The sequence below is a fragment of the Urocitellus parryii genome, chromosome 10 (assembly GCF_045843805.1).
Source record: "Urocitellus parryii isolate mUroPar1 chromosome 10, mUroPar1.hap1, whole genome shotgun sequence".
NCBI classification, from domain to species: domain Eukaryota; kingdom Metazoa; phylum Chordata; class Mammalia; order Rodentia; family Sciuridae; genus Urocitellus; species Urocitellus parryii.
In genome coordinates this window covers 90,034,791-90,062,789 of record NC_135540.1, presented here as the reverse complement: position 1 = coordinate 90,062,789, position 27,999 = coordinate 90,034,791, and the positions used below count along the sequence as shown (strand labels likewise).

At 35.8% G+C, this 27,999-nt stretch overlaps 1 protein-coding gene across 2 annotated transcripts in view; it reads left to right on the top strand.

Moving 5' to 3' along the window:
* The window catches only part of Slc4a4 (solute carrier family 4 member 4), a 319,583-nt gene that overhangs the window by 277,539 nt on the left and 14,045 nt on the right, over positions 1-27,999 (top strand). For both annotated transcript variants that reach the window (XM_026402584.2, XM_026402583.2), the window contains exons 17-20: positions 7,198-7,311; positions 9,103-9,264; positions 21,265-21,443; positions 22,560-22,632. In XM_026402584.2, coding sequence (XP_026258369.2) covers positions 7,198-7,311; positions 9,103-9,264; positions 21,265-21,443; positions 22,560-22,632 — 528 coding nt within the window. The remainder of the gene's footprint in view (positions 1-7,197; positions 7,312-9,102; positions 9,265-21,264; positions 21,444-22,559; positions 22,633-27,999) is intronic.

The following is a 27,999-nucleotide window of genomic DNA, read 5'->3' as shown; positions in this document are numbered from 1 at the left end:
GGGCATGAAATTCTGTGGATTTCTCATGAAAACTTTGGTACTTCTACTTTTAATTGTAACCAGTAGTACCTACTAGAGAATTAGGAATGGCAAGTTTCTAATTTGATTTCTTTATTAATATATTGAGCTATATAAATTTTTTTTTAGGAAAGAGATCAAGTTTGATGAAATGAAGGTAAAACAAACAGTGAAAAGAAATCATAAACTTTCTCTTCTAAACATGTTTGGAAATGTGAGAGGGGCCCAGTGAAAGCAGTTCTTACCTCCTTAACATCAGATACAAAGTTCCTGTACTCAGACCCCAGAGTATATCTAGAGAGCTGTGTGTATGCATTGTTTCACATCATTAGGGCACTTTCTGCTTCTACTATGCCAGTTTTGCCTAGTTCAAATTGAAGTTTAATTTTAGGATAGAGTAAGACCCAAATCGCTTGCTAAAATAGCATCCTACCAGCCTCCTCTAATTAGAAGACTTAGAGGTGAATACAGGAGTGGCCTGAGAAAAATCAATTTCCTTAACTATGATGTTTCAACTAGATCCAATACCTTAGAAATGAACATCTTAATAATAAACACTCTCCAGGAGATATTTCTGCTGTAAGTGAACTTTCTGCATTGTACAATTGAAGGGAAAGGAAGGGGAAATAAAAGGGAGTATATTATGTAGAATGTATCACCCTGGCTGTGATTTTTAATGAGGTTAAGAAACATTATTAATAGCTTCCCCCCCATAAATTTTAAAAACTCTAATCCTGACCTTTGTTAGCATTTGTCTTTTTAGTTACTTTTTTTTTTTTTAACCTATAGTACAACAGTGCTACACTCCTCAGACTGCTGTTACCTAGGAGTTCTTCCCAAATCTGTCTCTCCTCTTTCTTCCTCCCTCCCTCCCCACCACCTTTTGTGTTTATATATGTTGTTCATCATGCATGTCTATATCCCATCCTATTTATTTATATTAGTCATTAGTTTCTTGTAGTTGTTTTATCCAATTGCCATGGACATGGTGGCTTAAAATGAAAAAAAAATTTAGATCTGAGGTGTCAGATCTGGAGGTCAAAATTGGGAAAAAGAGGTAAAAAATCTGAAATTGGTCTCAATGGGCTAATTGGTCTCTTCTGGAAGCTCAGGGGAAATGCATTTTTTTTCTGCCTTTTTATTTCTGGGACCCACCTGCATTCCTGGGTGCTTGGCCCCTTCTTCAACTTCAAAGACACACTTCATCACTCTGACACTGACTCTCTTGCCTCTCTCTGTTACTTATAAGGACCCTTGTGATTACATTGGGTCCAACTGTATAATCTAGGATAATTTCTTCAATCTCAAGGTTATCTGATTATCAGCCTTAACTCTGTCTTCAACCTTGATTCTCCCTTGCCATGTAACATTACATATTCACAGGTTCTGGGAATTAGGATGTGAATATCTTTATGGGCACATTATACTTTTTTCTGCCTACCATATTATCCAACCTGTATTTTAACATGATTACTTAATTTTCAGACTTGTTAGATGTATAATGTGAGAAAAAGAGAATGATTAAGTGGGTTGCAAACTTTTGGCCTAAGTAATAGAAAAATTCAGCTGACATTAATTAAGAATGAGAAAACTACTGAAAAAGTGTGTAGATTAGGGCATCAGTAGTGGGGCAGCATGGGCTGGGATAGAAGAGCATTGGAGAGATCAAGCACTTAATTTTTGATATAATTTTGAGATGCCTATAAGAAATCCAATTGAAGGGGCTGGGGCTGCAGCTCAGTGGTAGAGTGCCTGCCTCACATGTGTGAGGCACTTGGTTTGATTCTCAGCACCACATAAAAATAAAATAAATAAAGATATTGTGTCCATCTACAACTAGAAAAATATTTTTTTTAAAAAGAGAGAATTGGAGATATCAGGTAGCCAGATAGATGATTCTAGAGTTTAGAGAAATGCTCTGTCCTGAAGATATAAATGTCTTACTCTTTGGCATGCAGATGGCATTTTATTTTATTTTTATTTGTTCTTTTTAGATATACATGACAGAAGAGTATCTTTTGACATATACATACATGGAGTATAACTTCTCATTCTTGTGGTTGTACATGATGTGGAGTTACACTGGTCTTGTATTTATATATGAACATAGGAAGGTTATATCAGATTCATTCTACTGTCTTTCCTGTTCCCCATCCCTTCATTCCCCTTTGTCTAATCCAATGAACTTCTATTCTTGCCCCCTACCCATTGTGTATTAGCATCCACATATTAGAGAGAACATTTGGCCTTTGGTTTTTGGGATTGGCTTATTTCACTTAGCATGATACTTTCCAGTGCAAATGGCATTTTAAATCATGAAATTGAATGAGATCACTTATGATTAGAGTATACATGGAGGAGAAAAGAGTGTTTGAACTCTAAGATACTCCAACCTCAAGAATTTGGAGGAGTCAAGGAGAAACCAGGAAAGAAGACTGAGAGTACCAGTGAAGTAGAATGAAAAGCAGGTCCACTAGATCTGGCTTCCAAAATGTCTTCAGAATGCACAAAATATTCCTAGATCAGAACCTGACAACTGGTTTATTCCAGTCAATTGCCTTTCAAAAACTACAGTAGCTGGATGGACTATTACTACACAAATGTCCTGCTACCAGATAGACTCTGTGTCCGTTAGTAATTGTGTTTCTCTCTTTCTCTCTCCACATGGTATTCAGTTTGTAAAGTTTAATTAGATACTTTTTAGAATACATATTAATACCATGTTTAGAGGTTGATATATTTATAAATTAAATATGAAGGTTTAGAATGGAGCAGAAAATTCAGTTGTTTTATTAAGCAACAGAAATTATGGTTTTAGAATATTGACATTTTTATATTTTGAATATCCTTGGTGGTGAAAAATTGCTTTCCTTTTGAGTATGGATTTAACTCTTGACAATATCTATAGTCATTTGTATGTTTTTGAGTAGAATGAAAATTTGTAAATCAATAAAGCATTCTAGAAAGTAATTTGGCATTATATACTAAAAGCCTTAATTTTTATATACACATTGACAGAATAATTTTGCTGACAGAAATTTATTCTACAGAAATAGTCTTAGCTATGTGCAAAGACTTTTTATGTTATTGTTCATAATGGTGAGATGTGGGAAGCAATCTGAATAGTATTGTGTTTGAAAACAGAAGTGTTGAGATATTACTTCTACATAATATATAGGGCCATTAATGCTCATTATAATAGAAAATATCGAATGAGACAAAAAGTACTGAAAAGGGAGATATAAAGCAGTATGTGAAAAACTAAATATACACCTAAATGGGAACATATATATATATATATATACAAAAGATGAATATGTTTGAAAATGCTAAGATTTATTCCTAGATAATGGAATTGAGAATAATTTTCTTTATCTTACTTATATTTTCTAAGTGAATAATTCTCTTTATCTTACTTATTTTTTTCTAAGTGTTCTAATGTGAACATATATTAATTTTGAAACCAGAAAAGTGAAACTTTGACAGAAGATAGAATCATGGATCCTTTACACATATGTCTGATGGTTAATTTGGGTATTCAGTCTTTGCAAGTAGTAAAATTATAACAGGAATTGCAAAATTATTTGGGATAGTAGCAACATCATTGAAATAAATGAATAGCTTCCCAAAGAGAATAACTTGAAAGGTAAGACTGATTTGGATTTGGAAGATCTGAGAATTTTTTGTGAGGGGTCTATTATAAATTAAGTTATAATTTATATAGTAAAATGCAGAGATCTTAAGTATATAGTTCAAAAAGTTTTGACAAATGTGTACATTTGTATAACCAACACTCAAAATCAAAATGTAGTTGATATAAAAAAATTATTTTCTCTAGACATTGTCATACCTTTAATAATTTTCCAAAGCAATATAGAGGATAATTTCTCTTCATTGATATGTGGGATCTTGTGCCTTGGTCTCACCGTCTCATGGAATGTGTGGGACCAAGTCAGAAGCAACTCATGTGGGCCTTCAGTGATAATGTCCTGTTTGCCCTGTTGGTTTTGTGGGTTGTCCAACTTAACAGAGGCTGAAAATGCCTCCTCTCTGAAAAGCCAGCATTTCCCAGGTGCTTGCCTGATTCTAGTCAAGCAGGTCTGTCCTTTAGCAGGGCCAGAGGTGTCGGTAGGTCTTACAGGAATTTCTACCAAGGAATTGCATGCAGATTGCATTCACTTGCTACCTTCTATTTCCCATCTCCTGTTTATTAAAAAAAAGAAAAGAAAAACTGTCTTTTTAAAAATTTTGTATCTTAATGGGAAATCTTGTCAATTGAACAATTGTTTCTTTCCACGTACTTCTCTTTAAACCAGGAATTTTTATTGTACCAACATTTTTTCTTTTTTGAATTCTTGCAGGCCAAAATAAAAGACCAAGTTAATACACAATTTTCTGGAAATCTCCAGATTTTTTTTTACATAGAAAAAGTCACAACTGTCTTGGTAAAGCTACCTTCTACATAGAGATTACAAAATCTGTCCATACATCTCACCTGGACCTACTATGAATGGGAAGGACAGCTTTATTCCATGTACAGGCCAGGAAACCAAATCTCAGGAAGATTAGATGCCTGAGACCAAGCCCTGAAACAAGTCAATGGGGGAGACGACATTCAAACCCTCACCTTGGAACTGGGTGCCTCCACAGAAACCACAGTTTAGCTATGTTGTAAAAACTGTGTTCTGTTGTTTTTCCCAGTAGCTTATAAACTCCTTGTATGTTCTAGTTCCTGCTTTGCTTTTGAATCCCCAGCACTTAATCTGGCACTTGGCATGGAATAAATGCTTAAAAAAAAAAGTTTGTTGAATGACAAAATGAAGGAAAGAAATAAAGACTTTGGATTCCGACCCCAGGGAAAACTGTCTTTCTAATAACTATTTCCCTCATCCTTTGAATAATATCTAGGATATTTGAGTTGTCAAGTTTGAATGGCCTGGTTTTGGACCAGGAGAGGAATAAATAAGAACTCCCTTCTTTTTGTCTTTATCTCGGGTCCTCCAGTGATTTCTGACTTGTTAGACCAGAGGGATGGTTGTACATCCCAACATATCTCTGAAACTGTTTCGTGGGACCTTCTTTTGCCAGACTATTCTGAATCACGAATGTCAACCCTACTTGCACAAAACTTACAGAAAGCTTTTTTTTCTAGTATTGAGGCCCTGGGAAGCATCCATTTTCTGCAGTAATTCCAGATACTTTCAACCCATTGTGGCTCTGAGTAGCAGTTTCACATTATTGTTGGGCTTTTATTTCTTGTTTCTTAGAGTTGTTGTTTCATTTAAAAGACCTCCTGACAGTGTCATTTAGTTATCCCGGTGGTTTCTGCAGCCAAGAGGTCTTCTGGAACATGGAATAACAATAGTAACTTATCCATAGGGATTAAGTTAAGCACTTTCATGGCTTATCTTATTTAATTCTTAAAACCAACCAGTGAAATTATTGGTATTATTTTGGCTCTCTTTTGTAGACAAATTAATTGAAGCTAAGAAAGGATAAGTATTTATAGATTGTTGGGGCTAGGATTGTGGCTCTGTGATACAATCCTCGTCTAGCACATGTGAGGGACTGAGTTTAAGCCTCAGCACCACCCAAAAAAATAAATTAATAAATAAAACAAAGGTATTGTGTCCACCTATAACTAAAATTTTTTTTTAAAAAATTGTAGATTGTAAATAATGGTACTGAAATTCCAACCCAGGTGACCTGACTATAGTAATTATGCTCCTAAGAGCTGTACTATATTTTCTCCCCAAATTAATCCCTTCCATTTGTTTGTTCTTGAAATTATTATGTGTGATTGGTGTTCACTTGCCCTTGAGAAGTCCCATAACTCGCCTTCTGTTCTGTGGTGTGTGTCTCAAGAGAGCTACACCTAGCAGAATCTGGCCTTCTAAGAGGCCAGCGGTGTTGATGACTCCTGGCTAAAATACCTATCCTTGATCCTGCTTCTAGTTGGTACCTAAGGTTTTGACATAAGGTAAAGAATTAGGTCCCACAGCCTTCAACATGCATACACTGCCAAATAATTTCCAATATGGAATACTTGGCTACAATAGTTTCACTTCTTTGTTAAGAGATCCTCTACCACGAGAATGGTACATTTCATTCAGTTATCATTGATCTCTCTTCCTTCATTTATCTGCAGCAAAAACTCTTGATTATTCTTCCTAAGATAACTTGATAAAGTCTGAATCAACCCTGATTTTATTTAGAAGTCTTCCTTTTATGCAACGTGGCTCTGAGCTTCAGGAAGACATGAATTAGGTTAATTATCCTTAGCAACAAGAAAAATATTAGGAACTCCGTAAATTTTGATGAATGATGAAATGATAATTACCCTGTGTACCCTCCATATGGGAATCTCAGGTGTTGATGACCTAGAATGGTCTTAGTGCCACTAGAGACTACAAAGTAACCTCTAAGGAACTAAATGGCCCTCTGCTCTCCTTAATGACTTGTAAGTGGCCATTCTGCAGTCAATGGGAAAGGACAGGGTTTAATGCTGCATCCCAGCATTAAACCCAGACCTTGTCCTGAACAAAGGCAGGCACTTAGGAACTTGGAGAATGACCAAATAATGGCATCCACACTTAAGAAGTAGTTGGGTAGAGAATGCCTGCCCCCATCACCCCCAAGAGACTTGAAGCACTTGCCTAGAGTGAGGAATATTTCCTTTGACAAAGTTAGTGCAGCCCTTACATTTCCATCTTCCCTCACTTGACATTAGTCTGGGTCTGGATATTTACTTCGTTCAATGGACTAGAACTTGTAACCCTTCCTGAGAGATCTGTGGTGTTTTCAGGTTACCTTATAGGATTTATATTGCTTTATTTATCACAGTACTGCCTTCCAAATGACCAGATATATTCTTTCTACAACACACACTTAGATTTCATTCTTATCCAGCTGTCATTTGTACTGCATACAGGGAAAATGCTTGTATGGAATTTCAGGGATATATTCTTTTTGATTGACCTCCATTGTACCTGCATGACTATGTACACACATACATATTGGCTTGTTCTATGGGATCAGATTATGTCTGGCCAGGTGATAATTTGTTGAGGAAACTGTTATTATAAATTGTTAACAAACACAAAATTCTTTTTTTCAGTTCAAACACAGGAAAAAGTATCTGGTGCTAAACAGTTCTTTCTTTCTTTTTTATTTTTCCAGGCAAGAAAGCTAATCAGTGACTTTGCCATTATCTTGTCCATTCTCATATTTTGTGTAATAGATGCCCTTGTAGGTGTGGACACTCCAAAACTAATTGTGCCAAGTGAGTTTAAGGTGAGTGTCTATCTTTTGCTTGTTTCTTGAATTCTTATATTTTGCCTTTCACCTGTTCTAGTTTATTGTGTGTCTCAGTTAATTTTGTATAATTATCCATTCCTTTCAAAAAAGCAGTTCTTTGTTAGACTCATTTATACAGTTAGTCATTATACTGACTTCACTAAAATGCCAAGACTAGGATCAAATGCAAGGATCATATTGAATTGATCTTTATTTTAAAGTAATGGATAACATTATAGACCCAGCCTCATATTTTTAGAATATTTTAAAATACCTGAATTATTTTCATATACTTTATTGTCTTGATCCATGCAATAATTCTAGGAAGTGTGCAACATAAGTAACTTCATTGTTATTTTATAAAGTTGAGATTGAAGCTCATGAAAAATAAATAAAATGTCTATGGTTAACTAGTGGTATCAAGGATTGAAGTTAAAACTAAAGCTCAGGACTCCTAATTCAATTTTCGTAGTATCTAACTACCTGCCAAACACATTTGTATATAATGTGAATTTTAACTATTACAAAAAAAGAATAATAATTATTTATTTTGCAAACTTATTGGTATATACAGGTATACTGGACAACAACTACATTTTAGCCATTACTAAATATGTCACTAGCTAATTTTCTGTTGTAAGTCTCTTACCTATTTTCTAGAATAATCCTCACTCTCTGCACTGTTGAGATCGTATATGTGCTAAGAAATATTAAATTGACTGCAGTTTTAGTATAATAACAATTTAATGAAGAAGGGATACATATGGTGCAGCACACAATATTTTTGGCATTATCTGCCATCACATATTTGTCAACAAAGATAAGTTCTCATTCATTCAACCATTAATTCGATATTTATTAAATGTTGGCTTTGAGCTACACTTTATATGGGGGATTTAAAATGCATTAATGAGCAAGACAAAGTACCTTCCCTTATGAACTCACAACCTGTTAAATGTGGGAAACATGGATACATTCAGTGATAAAGTTATGAGCAAGGGTGTCCAAAGATAGAAATAGCCTCAGAAAAAATGTGAGACTTTCTTCATTGATAGAAAACCTGGAGAAAATAATTCATAAGACAGTATTCTAGTTCATTTCATTATTTGAATTGTTTATAATAAGGAAGCAAAGGAAATTTTTTTCTGAAATAGACATGTATTATCTGACAGAAAATAGACTGAGAACTGGAAAAAATTACCTTTTTTTTTTCTTCAGTTTTCTGTGATATGTATAAGAATTTAAGTAGTTCTTCTGGATCAATTTTAAATATGAAATGAAAGATCAGGATGTTTAATTTAGTTCAATTACAAAATATTTAAAGCTTTTTATATATGATGAAGCTATTATAATTTGGTAGTAGTAAAAACAACTTCATTATAATTGCTAAAACCCAAGAGCAAAACTCATGATGATTCTATAAGTTCTTCATTATAATTGCTAAAACCCAAGAACAAAACTCATGATGATTCTACCTCTTTACTGAATATTACATTTGGGGTTGTCTCCTGGATTCCTATAAAATTTAAATCACTTTTTCTATCTTGAGTCCTTATCTGAAAACACCCCAAGTCAAGGGTGGTATCCCCTGCTTTTCCAACAACCCATATTCTTTCTTTCCTGCCTTTAAACATAACCTTTAAAATAAAATTCTTTAGAAAGATTTTTGGTAAAAAATTTCCTTTATCCAGCCTGGTTTGTATATATATCCTCCACTGATTTTTTTTTCACTAAGTAGTATGTAGTAACTTGATATTGTTTTGAAAAATATTCTTTTTCTACTTTAAGCCAACAAGTCCAAACCGAGGATGGTTTGTCCCACCGTTTGGAGGGAACCCTTGGTGGGTTTACCTTGCTGCTGCCATCCCTGCTTTGTTGGTCACCATTCTGATTTTCATGGACCAACAGATCACAGCTGTGATTGTAAATAGAAAAGAGCATAAACTCAAGGTAAGTGCCCATAATAATGGTTATCTGCCTTCTACAGTTTTTGTAGTGCTTGATGACACTTACTGATTCAAAAATCAAGAGAGCTTTCTTGGGAGTTAAACCATAGCCAGTGTTCCTTAAGACTTTACAGTCATAGAACCCCTTGTATTGACATGGGTCCTCAATATAACTCTTTAGGGAGAATCATTTAAATCAGAAAGTTGTGTTTCAAATTATGTTTTAGTCACTACCAAAGAGTGACAATGAACAACAATCCTTAGCCAGGGTCATCCTACTTCAAGTTTTAATGTGGTAACTGCCTGTAGTGAAGATGGTGTCATTTAAAGATTTAGTGAACATCTACTGAGAACCTGCTCTGTATTACTCTGTTAAACTCAAAATTATTCTTTTTATTTTCCATTCAAAAAATGTTTTAGGTGTTGGGAATGTAGCTCAGTGGTACAGTACTTTTCTGTTATACATAAAACCCTGGGTTCAATCTCTAGGAATACACACACACACACACAAACACACACACACACAATTGTACATAGTTATGGGTTTCAGTGTGGTAATTTGGTATGTGTATACCTTGCTGAGTGATCAAATCCGAGTAATTATCATTTCCATCTCTTTAAACATTTATCATTTCTTTGTGTTGGGAATCTTCAAAGTTTTATTCTTAAAGATTATTCAGGTAGTTCATGTTTATAAGATTTTGGTAAACATTTATATTTTTTGTCTTCCCACATTTGTCTCAGAATATTACTGACCATCAAGTATGGAGAAAGATGCTTTATTTTGTACATTCCAGCTTTTTTTTTAATTAGTTGCTAACTTTGTCATGAGTCTAAGAAAAGAAAATGCATTAGTTGTCTAGGATATCTTTCATGAGAACTGCCTAAAATGTTCTTATAATGTTTCTCCATCTCATGATTTCTTTAGGCCATGAAAGATTTCAAAAATGCCATTTGGGGAAGTGAGATATGAATAATAACTCTAATAAGAGCTCTAATTTGTTGGATGCCTATTATGAGTCAGGCCATGTTCTAATCACTTTATGTTATATATTAATTCATTAACCTTTTTCATAACTACCAAATAAGGGAAGCATAAAAATGCATTAAAATCAGTCACCCAGAATCAGGAGAGGAAATTATAATGAATTGAATTCAACATAGAAGATGTAGTAGAAGGAAAAATACAGAAAATGAAAAAGAATTGTTTGACTATGGAAACCCACTGGGTGGAGGAATAAGAAAGATGAGGAGTGTTATGATAAGCTTTCCGATTAGAACTTGGATCACAGTGAGAAAGGAATTAATCCCATAATAAGAAGACTAGGAGAAGAAGAAAACTAAGAGCTTGGGTCAAAGAGGAGAGAAGTTTAGATTTTGAATGTTTGGGGAGAGAGAAATATGAGAGTGATGAACTGATCCAAAGTGTGCAACTAGCTCCTGAAGCACACTGGAGAGGACATTGGGGTGTTGGGAGTCCAGGGTGTTGAAAGTCTCATTTGCATCAGTGTTGATATCATTGGACAGCACAGAGAGTGGTCAAGAGGAAGATCCAGGAATAGATGCTGAAGTCATAAGGCAGGTATGTACTGATGCACCTGTCCTGGACATAAGCATATTTAGTGATATGGAATGTTAGAAGGAAGCAGAACTTGAGCTTCAAGAGAAGAGAAATAGTCTGTGGAATCACGAAAATAAGTAACATGTACTCCACCTGATATAGGAAGTTAGAATAGTAGACTTCCACTAAAAAAAAAAAGAAACATCTTCAGGGAATCACTGGTACAAAAGAAAAATACTGGTGTTCAGTTATGATCAAAGAAAAGGTTCATTTGGAAACTTAAATTAAAATGGCTCTCCTTCTACCCTTTGCCATAAGCAAATACTGTCCTGCCTTGAGATAGTTTTAATTTTAAGATTGTTGTTTAGCTGCTTATGTATTTATGCCTTGCCCCCAACTGGACAGTCAGGACATAATTCATATATTCACTGAATGCCTTACAGTGCCTGGCTCTCTACCTCATATTATTCTAAGCAAAGATATTCATTCTAGGGGCAATTAGTAAACAGGATGAGGGCAATTCTTTAGTCTTACCATCTTGTTTTCTGATGCTCAGGATTTTATGCCTGTGTTTGATGTTCTTTAGAAAAATGATTTTTTATAAAAATCAGTAAATTACTTTTTACATTTTATCACCCAGTGAGTTTCAAAATTTGTTTTTAAATTACAAGATTATTAAGAGCCATGAAATTCTTCTGTACCTTAACAATTCAGCTGTTATGGGGGAAAATAACAGAGAATGGCATCTTTTCTTTATGAAGATCTTCTTGCATTTCTATCTTTCTTTTTTGGACTAATCTCCTTTAGACTGAACTATCTCCTATATACAGTATTTACCTACCAGGACTTAAAAACTTTTCCCCACTATGGTCTTCAGGTACTAAATTCACTCATTTTTGTTTGACTAATATGTTTTTGTTTCACCCTCATTTGGAAAGGTAGTTCTCTGGATAAGTGACTTCAAATTGAGATATTTCACTACTTAAAAGCTATTTTTCATCATTTTTTACTTCCATAAAAGTAGTATGTTGCTATAATTTTCATTGCTTTATAAATAATCTGTCTTTTCTTTTTGGCAATCTATGATTATTTTTTGTCTTTGTTTTAGAGTTTCACTACAATTTGTATAGGCATAGGTTTTATTATATGTTGGATTTATTTAGTTTATTTTATTATATGTTGAATTTATTTAGTTTCTTGAATCCAAAGATTAGCCTCTTTTATCATTTGTCGAATTTTATATATCTTTGACCCATTCAAATTCTAATACATCCTTCTAGAATTCCACATTAAAGATGAATTACATATTTCCATCTTGTTCTCCATGTCGGTTGATCTGTTTTATAAATATTTCCCATTCTTGGTTCTCTTTGTGATATATTTTAGGTATTTTTTTCAGGTCTTTCTTTTAACTAATTCCTTTGTTGTTGTTTTTGGTTCCATTCTGCTACTGAAGGTTATTTTTCTGTGACTTTTTTGAACATTTTAAAATGTTCTCTATTGCGAAGGATTTTGGTGTTGATTTAGTTCACCAAAGACAAAAATGGATATTGACCAATACATTTTCATTCCAAACACAAAATTAGAAATCAATTCTTAATTTTAATCTTCATTTGGTTAGATATGTTATGTACCTTTGGAGGTAAATGCCTATTCTTTTTTGCTCATTAAGTTTTCTTATCAATAAGAATTTTCTCAATAAAATTCAGAACTTAAAATTTAGAAAAGTTAGGATTGATAAAATATGGAAAAAACTATTCTCTTCTTCAGAGAAAACATTAGACAATTGAGTTGTATTAGCATTTGCCTCTAAAAGTAAGAGTTGAGTGTATAAAAATAACTTTTCATCCCTCTTGAGATTGATTATTTGAAACCATTCTTTTGCATACAGATAGCTATAGAACAAGTGCCCATCTTTTGTCACAAATCTGATGATACCAGTGGACATTTCATGAGGAATCAAAGGCTTTTCGCTCAGGAAATTGTTTTGTTCACAGTTTGTTAGGAAATGGGAGCTGTGGAATATGAAAATCAGAGATTCTAACTGCTATGAAATTGATGCAAAAGAGAAACCTGAAACAGTGAGAGAGATGGAGGCATTGTGATATTAAAAGCAGTGTTTTTGGGTGGCATTTGCTTTGGCTCTCTGTCAAGTGGCTCTGGCTGTCTGCTCTGCTTGGGATGGGATCCACCTTTCCACTCTGCTGAACAGCTCTGTATTGATGTAGGAACGCCAAGGTGCTTGGCTTTTTTTTTTTTTCCTGGCCATCATTTGGTTAGTTATGCCCTGCATTATCCCTGCACAGTGCGCAATACCAAGGTTCAGCAAGGTCACGACTTCCCCAAGGTCAATCACTGAGTTACTGCAGAGGTCGGAGCAGAGTCAGGTTCAGACTACAAAGCCAGAGACACTTTTCACAAGGAAAATTATTTCTAGAGTATCATAGTTTGGGTTTAGGAGGGATAAATCATTTCTAAAATTAGATATTGTATAGTTGTAGATAATAGGTAATTTTCTCTGATTTCTTTTATGGCAAAGCCTTTCATTGGAATGTGTGATTTTTTTGCCCTACCTTGCTCTGTCTTTATTTTTTTTCTCCATTCCTACTTTCATAACATTGGATCCAGTTCTCTTATTTCATGGTTTGATTTTTTAATAGTTAAGTCATGAGTTATTACCAGTCTCCCTTGCTTTATTCCAAGCATTAAATTTTTAATTTTAAAATATATATTTTTTTATTTGTTGTAATCAGTTATATATGACAATAGAGTGCTTTTCAATTCATACTACACAAATGGAGCACATTTTCATTTCTCTTATTATACACAAAGTAGAGTCACACCATTTGTGTCTTCATACATGTATCTAGGATAATGATGCATGTCTTATTCCACCATCTTTCCTACCCCATACCCCTTTTCTCCCTCCCCTTTGCCCAATCCAAAGTTCCTCCACTTGTCCCATGCACCGCCCCCCACCCTATTATGGATTTGTGTCCAATTATCAGAGAAAATATTTTGGGGATTGGCTTACTTGGCTTAGCATGATATTCTCCAACTCCATCCACTTACCTGAAAATGCCATACTTTTATTCTCTTTTAGTGCTGAGTCATAGTCCAGTGTGTGTGTGTGTGTGTGTGTGTGTGTGTGTGTGTGTGATATATATCAGAGTTTCTTTATCCATTCATCTGTAGAAGGGCATCTAGGTTAGTTCCATGGTTTGGTTATTGTGAATTGTGCTGCTATAAACATTGATGTGACCAAGCATTAATTTTTTAAAAGTGCTGTTTTTGTATGCACATTTTAAACCTTTGCACCTTGACCCTGCAAAACTTTGCTCCTTGAAGAATGCCATTTATCCTAGACTGGGTTTTAAAGCACTATGAGATGACTCCAACCTAAATTTAAAGTGATTTTCTCCAGATACTAACTAGGGGGCTGGTCATAAGACCTGTTGGTTTCTCCTCAAATATGACAGTTTCTTCTGCTAGGTATTATGACTGAAAATCTCTTTTCTCCACCTTTCATTGATTGCTACTTATCAAAAGCTTCATCCTTAAGATCCTCCAAACATAACACCTCTCAGTGGAGCCTTTCTTTACCCTTAGTGTAATTTATATTGCTCTTGCTTATTTTTTTTCCCTGTTGTATTTATATAATCCTGTGGCACTGGTCACAGGATCCCTTTTATAATATTTACTCTGTTAAATTATCTTCATTTTTGGTCCAAAATGTTTTCAAGGTAGTGACTAAAATTTGTTCTTCTTTTTTTAGCTCTTTGGTGGCCCACCATAATTCCATTTGGTAGACTCAACACATAGATGTAACTGAAGATTTTTATTACTTTTGGTCACATGGTTCTCAAAGTTGTTACACTGTTTGAGATGGGTGATAACTGAAAAACGTGCACACTTGTCCCCAGGTCTCAAAACTGAGTGCCTATCTAGTTTAAAACCCTATAGGAATGGCATCATTGTAGAGAGCGTTTGTGAGTTCACTGTAGGCATAATTAAACTCTTCAGCCTCTGCACTTTTTGTTTTTTTTATTCCAAATCTGTGGGAATATCTACTTAGAGTACATTATAATTTTCACACAAAGTCTGAGTCCTCTCATCTGATTGTGTCCCCCTACGTGGGAGGTACTATGTCATGGCTCTTAGTATCTCCATAAACCAGCGTGTTGTCTGGATCATGGTGTGCCCCAGGCATGAATGTTTATTCTCCGTCTCTGCATGCATGTGTACCGCTCCTGACCTCTCCGTTGTTATCATCTTTGTACCAGATGGACACTTTAGCCTGCTAGCCTAATCTTCTTCTCTTGCAGATTTTTATTTCTGTGGATGAATTCCTAAATTTTGCTCTGTATTAGCAAAGCATATACAATTTCAAAGGGAAATAAAATTTTACTTTTTATCCTTGTACTTAAAGTAATCTCCAGTTTCAGAAAATAAAACGTCCTTTGGGTTTATATTCACAAAGACAAGGATGGATGCTTTTAGTCTTTAAAGGACGTACTTAACCTTTTGAGCATTTATTGAGTGCTTGCTATGTACTGAACACTTGTGTTAAGTGTTGAGGGTGAAAACAGTTCTGCATTTTTTTTGTGACTTGAAGAAATTTTATGGACCTCCCTTGTGTAGCAACTATGTCTGCTACCAAGGTTAGAATTGATCATGCCTTCCTTTGTGCCCTATATCTTACATATACACTGAATCATTTATTTTATGTCTGACTTCAACCTAATAATAATCATTCCCTGTTTATAACCAGGTATCCTGTCAATAAATGTTTTTTCTAACATAGGCCTAGCACAGAATAGGTTTTCAGTAAATGTTTATTAAATACTAGTTTTCCATGCAAAGAGCTACTGCAAAGACCCAGGGTGGGAGAAGCCTGACATATTGAGGAACAAATAGCAGGCTGGAAGGACTCATGGTTCAAGATGAAGTCAGAGGTGGGGTCAAGTCACAAATAACAAAGTTTCATAACTTCAGCATTGTTGTCAATTTGAATAATTCCTCATTGGTGGTAGCGGTCCTCCATGTTGTTGGCTTTTTAGCAGCATCTTTGGCCTCTAGCCAGGGGATGCCAGTTGCACCTTGTCCCCCAAGTTGTGACAACCAAAAATGTCTCCAGGCATTGCCAGAAGCTCCCAGGAGAGGGAAGGCTACAAAATAGTCCTAGGAAGAACAACCATATAGAATCTTAACGGAGGATGTTATAGCGTTTAATTTTTATGCAAAGGGAAACAGGAGGCCAGAGAGGTTTTTGAGCAGGGAAATGCCACATAATGATTTAGTTTTTTAAGATTAATCTGTGGGGAAAGTGGGTTGTCAGGATGAAGATAAGTGAGGACTTCATGGTGAGAACAGTGTTGAGCACTGAGGGATCTTGGGTGGTATGGAAGACGAAGAGGGGAATTCAAGTTGGACTTGAAGAGGGGAAATGGATTTAAACCCAGGCTGAGGAGGATGGAAGGGCAGTTTGAAGTGTGGCTTTTAGAAGGGAACTGGTGCAGAATGTGCAAAGCACAGTTAGGGAATGCAGAGTTTTAGGCTCCTCAAGGGCTCCCCTTATGGTCCTAGATACAGGAGCCTCAGCATAGTAAGCGAGGCTGGGCCTGCTGGGCCTGCACGTCACTGCTGACCTCCCTGCTCAACCTCACCCTGGGGTGGATGGCATCAGAACAGCATTTTGGACTCTCCCACTGACAGCAGTAAGATGTATGGGAGAAGTGGATGGAAAGAGGCTGCTGTATAATCCTGGAGAGAAGTTATGAGAATCTGAAAAAGTCAGTGGCAATGAGGAGGGGTAAGGAACATAAAGAAGTTTCATGTGTTATTTTTGAAAAAAGCTATTTTCTATATTTCTTGCAATGTTCTTTTGCAAAAACTGGGCTAGGATTTCAATGTTATTTTCATTTCATTCAAATCTAGCCATTCAGGTCCTTTTAGCTAACCAGGATGTTTTTGGAATAGCTTATTTTTATACACATATAAATTGTTTTACAGGAACAACTTCTCTCACAAGCATTTGGCTTCTGAGGTAGGTCTCCATGGCAATAGTTCAGGGCACCAGGGACTTTGAAGTATAGCTTTTACCATTCTTTCCAACCAATGTGTCTCCAGAGTCTAATGTATGTAGGATACTGTATTAAACATGATAAGCCTGGATAAGTTTGCATCAAAATTTGGTAAATGAAGTTACTGCTTTTCCCTCTTTAGACTCAGTCTCCTTAAAATCTCTCCTCTCTGCCCATGGTCTTTCCCCAGTGCTGTAACTTCAGTTTAAACTACTTCATCTCAGTACTGATTATGGCAGTATTCTCAGGTCTGCCCTTTGCCTCCAATCTTGACCACTTCTGATATACCCTCTGTAAGCCAACAGAGCCATCCTTCTAAATCAAAATCTTATATCACTTGACCAGGAAAGCGAAGTGATTTATCATTGTGTGTGTGCAGGCCTTACAGGAGGAGGTGTGCTGATGAGAATGAGCTACTGTGTGGCTGAGTGGGAGAGGAGAGTTGAGCCTGGAGAAGGAGGTAGAGGTAGAGGTAGATCAGGCAGGACATTCAGGTCATGATGATCATTTCTTCTTAAGAATAGCAAGACGTCTCGGCATCGTTGAAAGGAAGGAAGACTTTGGAGGCAGTGATATCAAGGGGTACAGAGTAATTATGTCTATAATTACTTTATCCCAGAACTTTTATTTGTTCTGGTGATTATACAGAGTTATCTTTGTGTTCTACTATCTGAAATTCTTATTTCACCCTTCTTAGTATTATGTTGTCCTTTCGTGCTTGTCTTTAGTACACCTAACTAAGACCTGTTTTAGTTGAAATAGAGAAAGCATCAAGATAGCTCAGGGTAGTGGGCATAACTTGGTACAGTGGCCATTCTTTTGACCCATTGATCTGGCCAATATGTGCATCCTTATCATAAGTGCTTTGGTAACAGGATTTTGGAATTCTGTCTACTAAATACTATGCTGTTACCTACAACATGGACTTTGGTGTTTTGGTCTAAATAGAGCTTGACATTATGTGATATTTCCAACTATTATCCTCCCTGGAGCGCCCAGATATTTCACATATCTATCAGTTAACAATAAAGTTTTCTCTTTCTTTTTAATGGCCAATTAAGAATTCATAGCTGCTATCAGGCAAATATATATGTAGTATTTATCATTCTGTTTTTAAAATAAACCTTTATTGAGAATCACCTTTTCATCGTGCATTCTGCTAAGGTATTCAGAATACGGAGGGGAAAAACAGACACAGTTTAGGTCCCCATGTTACTTAAAATTTAATATAAAAAATAGATAAATGCACATAAAATTAAAAAAAAAGATAGTTTGAGTGCTGTGCTAGAGGAAGGCATAAAATGAAAAATAGGGGAACATAAAGGAGGATCTCTAACCTAGCAACTCACTCATCTCATCTAGGCTGAGGCAGAAAAAAACTATTGGAAAAAGTGAAAGCTAATTTAAGTCTCAAGGATAGATAGGACTGAACCAAGGAAAAGAAGGAAAATTAGAGTTCTATGTAGAAGAGGCTGTGTGGGCAGAAATACAAAAGGCTTTAGTGAGTGAAACACATTTGAGGAATTGCATGAGGTTGAAAGTGGTGGTGGTGTAGGATTCAGGCAGGAGAGAGGTGAGAGAGGAAGCTATAGATATTGGTATATATTGACTGTTTCTATATGACAGATGTGTAGGCAAAAGGGAGCAAATCCTAGGGCTCCACCTCCAAGCACAGCTGAAATCTAGCCATCAGTTTGTTTCTAAACATCACAATCTCCTGCATGGGTTATGGCAATAGCCTCCTATCTAGTCTTTCTGTCCTGACTCTGCTCAATTTGCAGCCAGAATGTTTAGAACACTAGCAAATCATGTCACTCCTCCACTGAAGACAGTCCAATCATACTCAGTATACAAGTCCAAGTTCTTATAACTCTACTTAGTACATTTTAAGATACTATATAGATTATTTATTTGGGTTGTTTATAGTCTCCTATTGTAGAATAGAAGGGCCATGAAGCCAGGGAATTTTGTCTGTTTTATTCACAGATGTGTTACCAACAGCTCCAATAGTGCCTGGGTCTAAGTTGGCAGTCAGTATTTGTTGAAAGAATGAGTGACTGAGATCCCAGATATATCATGATGTTCACCTCATTCGTCATCATGGAATAAGTTTGTTCCAGTTCATCCCACATGTGCCTCCCTTGTCCCTCCCTGACCCAGTTTAATAGATAAAGATAGATAAATGCCATCCGCAGAACTGAAATGAACTGCTTTTATAGATACATTTTAACCTGTTTTTTGTTCTCATCCAAACCTGCACTAGATGACCACGTGCTTTTCTTTCTTGTGTCAGCCCTTCGTTCCTGCTATGAGTTCTCTGGGAATATGATTAGACCCATGTGTGCAAGCCAGAGGTGAAATCTTGGCATTGCAGTGAAAGGAGAGTGGTGTTCTGTCAAACTGTAACGGGATCTGAATGATAACAGTCACCAGGATCCTGGTGTAAATCACATTCTCATTTTTGAAAGCCAGCCTCTCCTCCCTCCGTCCCCCTCTGCCTCTCGGTACTGTTGCCTCCATGCTGTGAAAATGGACTGCTCTATTTTCTCAGGCTCCATAGGGGTATTAAGCATCTGATTTCTTCATAAATAGAGCAGAGAAATATAACCATACAATAACATTGTGAACACATTTAACAATATTGATTCAGGGAGTAAAAGAGCTAGACCTTTTGTTACATTGTCTGCTCTTCCAGTCAGTAAATGTTATTGTGACCATTGAGTGATGTTTCAAACCAGTCTATTCTGTTAAGAGGGAATTAATTAGGTTAATGATGTCAAGTAATAGGTTGTTAAGCAATTATTTTTATATATCATGAGAGGTGATAAATGGTCCTCCATGTACCATCTCAGGTTGTTTTGGATCTTTAGTCTACATATGCTCAGTATTGTGTAGATGAACAGCATACTGATAAACACTATGGGGAGAGAAGGCAAAATGCTTGTTTTTTCCCCCCTATATTTTTTATTGGTGTATTATAGTTGTACAGATTGATGAGATTTGTTGTAACATATTCATATATGCACACAATATAACAATATAATTTGGCCAATATCACTCCCCAGAATTTTCTCCCTCCCCTCTATCTTCCTACCTCACATTTTTTGTTTCTTTTCCTCAACTGGCCTCCCTTTGATTTTTAAGAGATCCACCTTCACCTTTGTTTTCCTTTTTCTTCCCTAGCCTCCATTTATGAGAGAAAATATAGAGCCTGTAAACTTCTGAGTTTGACTTGTTTTGCTTAACATGACAGTCTCTAGTTCCATCCATTTTTTCTGCAAATGCCATAATTTCATTTTTCTTTATGGCTGAATAAAACTCCATTGTGTATATGTACCACATTTTATTTGTTCATTCATCCATTGGCAGACACCTAGGCTGGTTCCATAATTGGGATATTTTGAATGTGTTGAAGTAAACATGAGTAAGCATGTCTCACTGTAGTAAGAATTCTTTAGGATAAATACCGAGAAGTGGTATAGCTAGGTCATATGGTGGTTCCATGCCTAGTCTTTTAAGAAGCCTCCATTCTGATTTCCATATTGATTGTACTAATTTATGTCCCATCAGCAATGTCAAAGTGTTCCTTTTTCTCTACATCCTGTCCAGTAGTCATTATTATTTGTATTCTTGATGACTGCCATTTTGACTGGATTAAGATGAAATCTCAGGGTAGTTTTGATTTGCATTTCCCTAATTGCTAATGATGGTGAACGAATATGTTGTCCCCAAATGCCTGTTTTTAAGGTGCCTGTCATGCTTTTGTGAACAGCAACAACTAATACCAGTCCTGCTACTAACTCCATTTATTGAGCTCCTACTGTGTAACAGCTACTTACATTTAAGTATCTACAAATGCTTTGCTGCTGGTACTTCATAGCACAGTACTATTAACTCTTCAAAGTAGGCACAATATCTCCATTTTCTGAATATAAAATTCTGATTTTCTTTTGTGACATAGCTTTTTATTCTTTTTTCCTATTATAGAAACCATGCCAATTAGTGATAATTCATATCTTATGCTTTATTCCATAGTACAGAACACGATGATCAGCCATAAATCTAAGCAAATACTAAGTGAAGCTGTGACTTAAGTCTTTAAGTTAAACAATTATTCAAAGCTATGATAGAGGAGATGACTGCTATGGCAGCTGTAGCAGGTGGCTAGTTTTAGTTGCTAGGAGAACTTCCTTTATAAGAAAGATAAAGTTCTTTCCCTTAATGAGCTGCCCTTCAAGTTGATACTCTCCTCAAGTAAAATGAATCAGTTCCTTTTGGTAATCTTAATTCCTATCTGGTAATGCAAATAGATAGCAAATACAAATGTTTTTCCATGTGGTTTTGTTATCTCTTTCTACAGAAAGGAGCTGGGTATCACCTGGATCTCTTCTGGGTGGCCATTCTCATGGTGGTGTGCTCCTTCATGGCTCTTCCGTGGTATGTGGCCGCTACTGTCATCTCCATTGCTCACATCGACAGTTTGAAGATGGAGACAGAGACGTCTGCACCTGGAGAACAACCAAAGTTTCTAGGAGTGAGGTGTGTTAAATCAGAGGAGAGTGGCTCAACAAAAGACGTTGTGCACACATCTATGTGTCAATCAAAAGGAAATGGGCAGATTTGGAGGAGACAGAACTGATGATGATTAATTTATTTATAATTTTTTTTGTTCTAGCAAGGATTAACTTTTCATCAGAAAGGGAGTTTTCAATGATTTTTTAAGTTAATTTCTTATTATATATAAATTTCCTTTGATTAACAAAAAAGCATAAAAACACAAACAAGTCATTCATTTTCATCAATATGCAGGTGATTTAGGTGCTGCAGTACTCACTGAATCTCAGTTGTGTGTAAAGGCCCCCAAATGCTTGTGTCTACTTATGATTTTTAAAATTCAGTAAAGGAAAGGAATTTTTATTTTCCAACTCATTTTCTCTCCCCAAAAGCACTGAGAAACTTTGACTTCCAGCTGTTCAATTCAGGTAGCCATGAAGAGTGGTAGTAGAAGACCTTTATACTCTGTTGGATGCTTTTTGCAGCAAACCATGCTCATAAGTGCCTGGGTGGATAGTTCACACCACAGAGCCATCATTTCCCACGCCTCAACAGTGGATGATTCTTTCTTGGGGATGGAGTGGGGGAGGGGAGTGTTGGATGAGAATCATATTGGTTAAAAAGTACTTTTGTTGTTGTAGATTTAGAAATTAGACTGGTGTGATTTATTGCACTCATGAAATTTCCCTGAGCTGTTTGTTAATTAGAATGTGGGACAATGTAATATCTGTCTCCTATGAAAGAAGGTGTAATTACACAAGAGGACAAGTTGTTTAAAAAATAAGGGCTTCAAAGAGGCCAGTAATTGATGGACCAGGAGCAAGTGATTTTTCTTTCTTGATTCTAAAAGGAGCAAAAAGCTTTAGCAGAATCATTTCTTTCTTTGTGAATTCAAATCACATTTTTGTAATAGTCTTAAGAGATTTCTTATAGATGTATTGAGCTCATATGATATCCTTTAGGTAATTATATGATGTCAACATCTTTGCTATTTTGCTGAACATGAGTTTGGTCAATGTGTTGTCTTTTTTGAAGATGCAAAGACAAGAGCATGTTTATGAAAACCAGAGGTAGATTGGTAATCTTTTGATTTGGTTTCAGGGAACAAAGAGTCACTGGAACCCTTGTGTTTATTCTGACTGGTTTGTCAGTCTTTATGGCTCCCATCTTGAAGGTAAATATGTGAAATACTTCTTCCTCCTTCTCAGAACACTGACAGATAATTGGACTATGTGAAGAGTAAAATATTTGCAAGGTTCATATTAGTTTTATAAAACACTGAAGCAGAGATCAGGTAGCCCCCCCCCCAAAAAAAATAAAAGCATATCTTGATTTCCAGTTAACCAGTATTTTTCAGTTATTCAGTTGAGCTATATAAAATACCCAGTATTGAAACTTTCTAACTTATCAGAATGGCAGTTTCACACAGTTCAACCTGACTGATCCATACACATACTCAATTTTTACTCTCCTTGTCTTCCTGTCTATCCTTTCTTTCATAACCACCATTTACTTGTACCTACATAACCCCCATTTACTTGTACCTACATAACCCCCATTTACTTGTACCTAAAGCCTTTCCTGCCTCTCCATTAGACTTCTGGATATGATGCTGTGAGTAGTCCAGAATGGTCATTTTAAGTTTTTCTCCCATTCTTAGTTATTGCTGTGTTTCTATTTTCTTTGAATCAGAAGGCCTAATTTAGGTTCTCCAAGGGAAATGAGGGTAAACTTACTGATTTATAATTAAAAAACTGTGGAAATGAACTTTTGAAGAAGAAGAAAAGAAAAAGCTGGTATATCAAGTTAGGAGTCCACACATAGGTTTGATTGAGGGAATGGATATCTGCCTACATAGATAAATTTAAACTGATATATGAAAGCCTACTTCAGAGCAGAAGTAGCAGAAGTAGGAACAAAGAAGAAGGTTAATAAATTCTTGCCTGTAAATCTTCCAATTTTCTTTTATGACACAGCTTTTTATTTTTTTCCTATTATAGAAACAATGCCAATTAATGATAATTTATATCTTATGCTTTATACCATAGTACAGAATATTATAATCAGCAATAGATCTAATAAGTATAAACAACAATATCTTTAGTAACAATATCTATTAACAGTATGTTTCCAATTTTTTTCTTGAAATTTAAAAATTTTTAGCAACTTTAAATTTTAAGGTTTTAAAAAGTTCTCAATTGTACAAATAACTGGTAGAACATTCTTCTAAGAAATTCAAACAATATACAAGTATACAGATAGAGAAAACAAAAGACCCTCATTTCTCTCAGATTAGCAAATTTTATGTCAGTAACCAACCAGATGAATTTTAAGAAAGTAGAATTCTAATACCTAAACTTATAAGACTACCTTTGCCTTTGGGGGGTTTAGACTAATGCATATATTGGATACAAAATATGTCATAAACTGTTAAATATTTAATTATCCATCTTATGTCCTTGGTTTCCACAATGTCAGTTGTCTGATTGAATCAATTTCTGACTAGATGCCTGTTTCTCAGGTAACACATGGGAGCTAAGATTAAAAAAAAACTTAGAGAAATTATTTCTGGTTATGTACAGAGGACCTTAAAAGACTAAGAACTTAGCTTCTTTGTAAAGAGAGGGAAATCTGTTATTACTTTTGCCGATGCAAAGCAAGGTACAATACAAAGTAGGCTTGAAGGTGTGGTCAGGTTCACAGTATTGAGTCCTCTGCCAGACAGAATTCATTCTGTTCCTGTGTCCCCCTGTAGACACCAGCAGACCTGCTGGTGGAAATATCTAATTGCAGCTCTGCCTCCCAGGCAGTGAGACCTCATCTGGAGAGATCATCTTTAGAGAGTTCACTGTGGGTAATTAGGACCCTATGTTGTGGGAAGCGCTCCTTTGAATACATTTCTCCAGGCTTTCAGAAAGTGGGCTTATAAGGCACAGTGCTTGTGCCTTGTCACCAATGAAGGAAATAGAAACATTTTCCATTAGTCTAGATTTACTCATCATCTCCCATTTGATCTTTTTATTTCAATATGATTTATATACATATAAAATCCTAATTAGGAAAGCCAGATATTTTTAAAAGTCCTTTTTAAAAAATGTGTGTTATAGTAAATTGGCTTTAATCCTGGAGGTCCTGTCTGTAGAGTAATCATGTGTGATTCTAAATGGACCTGGAGAATAGATACTATGTAAATTGTTATTTTAAGGAAAATTTGCAGAACTCACAATGCCTCTTCCTATTTTCTCACCCTGAACCCAGATATGGCTGTAGAGGAGTTAAAGCTGCTTTAAGATGTGCTTTACAATGATTCCTTTTGCCCCTGATATGCAAAGCCCCTTAGTATCTATAAGAAGAGATTAGAATGCAGAGAAAGAAGAGAGAAATGCAGGTACCAGTGAACATGAGCTTGCTTTTTCTTTGGCCTTGCTTAAATAGTCCATGCATTGGTCATCCTCATTCTGCCACTAGTATCCATGGTTGTGTTATTTTCATCTGGTGACTTTGGGTTAACTCGAAAGATCATTGTAAGAATCAGTGAAAACAGGAGTTCAGTAAGCATTTTTGTCCTGTAGGGTTTTGTCAAAAATGTGGAAAGTGAAACCATTTTGTCAGCATAGCTTATAACATATTTATAATGTAGTTTACAACAAATGTAGGAAAACTTTCAAAAACCACAAGGACAAAATAGTCAAGCATTGGCAACTGAGATTTCTTACTTGAGCAAGTCAGGCTGTTCCTTACTTCAGGAGTCATGTCTCTAGAAAAAACTCAACTAATTTCAGATCACATGCTCTTCTTAGCACTGAAGCTTGGGGAGGTATGTGGGTATGTACACTTATCAGAGGTCTCTTGTTGGGTCATTTAAAAAGTCAATACAGGAAGAAGTAGTTGTTGAGGGTACAGTTTAACCAAAACCTAAGTTAGAACTCAGGTAAAGTCTCGATTAATAATTAACCTCAGAATTCACACAAAAAGTGGTGTTAGGGGTTACCTCCAAGTAGGGTACCTTTTTTCTTCCTCCATGTGACTGTGTTTCTTAAAGAAGCAGGTGACAGCTTCAGAGAATAGTTTTACTTAATAGTCTGTCTTTGAAAGGTAGATCAAATGAACGAGAACAAGAGAAATGTGTGACTTTCACTTTTCAGAAGGAAATGTCTGAACCCCTTCCCTGCCCAACTCCTTATTTCCCTCACAAGTTTAATGGTCTCTGATGAGCTTAGCAATTTTCTCTCATGCATTAAGCAGTATAGGTGGTTGCCCTCCCCCCCCCACCCCCCTGCCTGCTTATGCAAGCTTACTTTGAACATGAAGTTTATGACCTCTGTTTTGATCTGTGTGCCGAAATCTGCCTTTTATGTGGAAGAATGTAAGGAATTATAGTGCACCAGCTTTAAGTTCATGAAGAAACCCCCTTGACCATTGCCAGCTACAGTCATTCATGCCTCAAAGTGCTGAATCTCACCATGGATTCAGTGCAGAACTGCTGGGAAGCAAGAATAACCGGCTTCCCAGGCTGGTTAAATGATTTCCGCTGTGTTTCTGCAGTGGAAATATTGCCTTTTTAACTGCTAGTATTCTGTATGGGGAAGTGAGGGGAGACTAAAGGGCAGTGAAAAGATGAAAGGCAGTTCCTTGAGCTTACTTTTCCCATTTTTTTGGCAAGCTTCAAGAAATAAAGATCAAATGAAGTTCACTGCTACTTCGGTTGCTTTTGCTTGAATTAGTTTATCTTTAACATGAGGAGTGGCCAGAATTTATCTTTAAGATTTGTTTAGTGTTCTGAAGTGTGGAAGATAGCATTTAGTTTGTACTTGGCAGATTTTTGTCCAGACCCTACAATATGTCATCCTGTGCTCTGTACCAGGGCAACAGAGATGATGATGGTGGTGGTTGTGATGATGATGACCGCAGTTGTTACTATTCATTGAGTTTATCATTGAATGAAGGGCTCAGCACAGATTTTTAAAATTTAGTCCTCCAGTGACACCAAAAAAAAAAAAATACCACTAATTATTTTGCAGTTTGGAAAATTTATGAATAAACTACTGGGTCACAAAGTTTTTTAATGATAGAACCAAGATTTGAACTTAGGCAGTTCTGACACCAAAGCCAATCTCATAACCCTCATGATTTGTCACCTTTTAAAATAAATCATGGTACTTGTCCTCACGGAACTCGTTCACTATCATTTCCCATGAGATGATCTTCCCCAGCTTCTTTGATCCAATTTCTAATCCTGTGTGGAGAAAAAAACACAGCATTTCCACAAACTCCTCGTCAGGCCTCATTCCAGCTTCTTCAATTATTAGAGACCAGCGTGTAGGTCAGCACCTTCTTTAGCAACTTAAGGTTTTTTAAGGCTTAAGGGATTGATATTATTTTAATAACATGTTTTAAAGATGGTTGTTAGAACTCAAAGGGTAATGTAGTGAAGTTTAAACAAAGCAGGGCTTCAGGTATGACCTTTCAGCCATCCTTCTGGCCCATTACTTAGCTCCCAGTCACCCCTATCACTCAGATCCCAGTGAGAGCTGTGCTTAGCAATTTCAGGCTCATTGACTTTGTCAGTCAAGATCATGTTAATGATGACATCAATACCACATTTATTGAGTATCTACTATGAACCATGTCCTGGACTAGATCTTTTCTGCTATGTAATCTCTATCATAGCCACTTTCTAGATGAGGATACTGAGGATAAGAGAAGTTAATAATTTTTTTCTGAGTTACACAGACAGTAGCTAGAAATCAAACCCAGGTCCGTCTGACTTCTATACCTATGTTCTTTATCAGAGTCTCACTCTGGGTTCTACACACACACAGACCCTTACATTGCTCTCACTCCTGTCATGAACTCTGTGTTAGAAAACTACAGTCTCCCTTTATTATTAGTCAACTTACTCTTTTCACATTTTTCTTTCTGAGAATGTTCTAACACTATCAATAAATCAAAGGTATAGAGTTACATTTACCAGAAATTGAAAATTTGACATAACATGATCTGAATATATTAAATCTTTGACTTCATCTCCAGTTTACTAATCTATCTGGTTATAGGATCAATCACTTAATTTTTCATTCTTCATGTTTATTAAATATTAATACTATTTTATAATTATTCCTATTGCCTTTCTGAGTGTGATTAATTATATCATTTTCTTTGCATAATTTTGTCACTTGGAAATTCTTGATTTGCCTATAATCCTATTGTACCTTGTGTTTTTATATTTTATGTCTTCCTGTCTATCTTTGTAAAAATGTATACCTATTACTATGTATATCATCCTGGTTTAACTTAAGAGGTGGGGTTCCACCACTTGCTCCCTGTTTCTACCTCATAGTCCTTGCAAACATCTGGGTTGCATAGTCTACTGCTTTTAAAGGCAATGGAAAAGCGAACTCTTTCCCGCCACCATTAATTAAGGAAATTATTATTAAGATCATATATGCTCATTAAAAACACACACATTAAAAACTTATTCTTCTTTTCCTTCCTTTTGTGATGAAGGATTCTAGTATGATTAATTTTTCAAGAATGACCT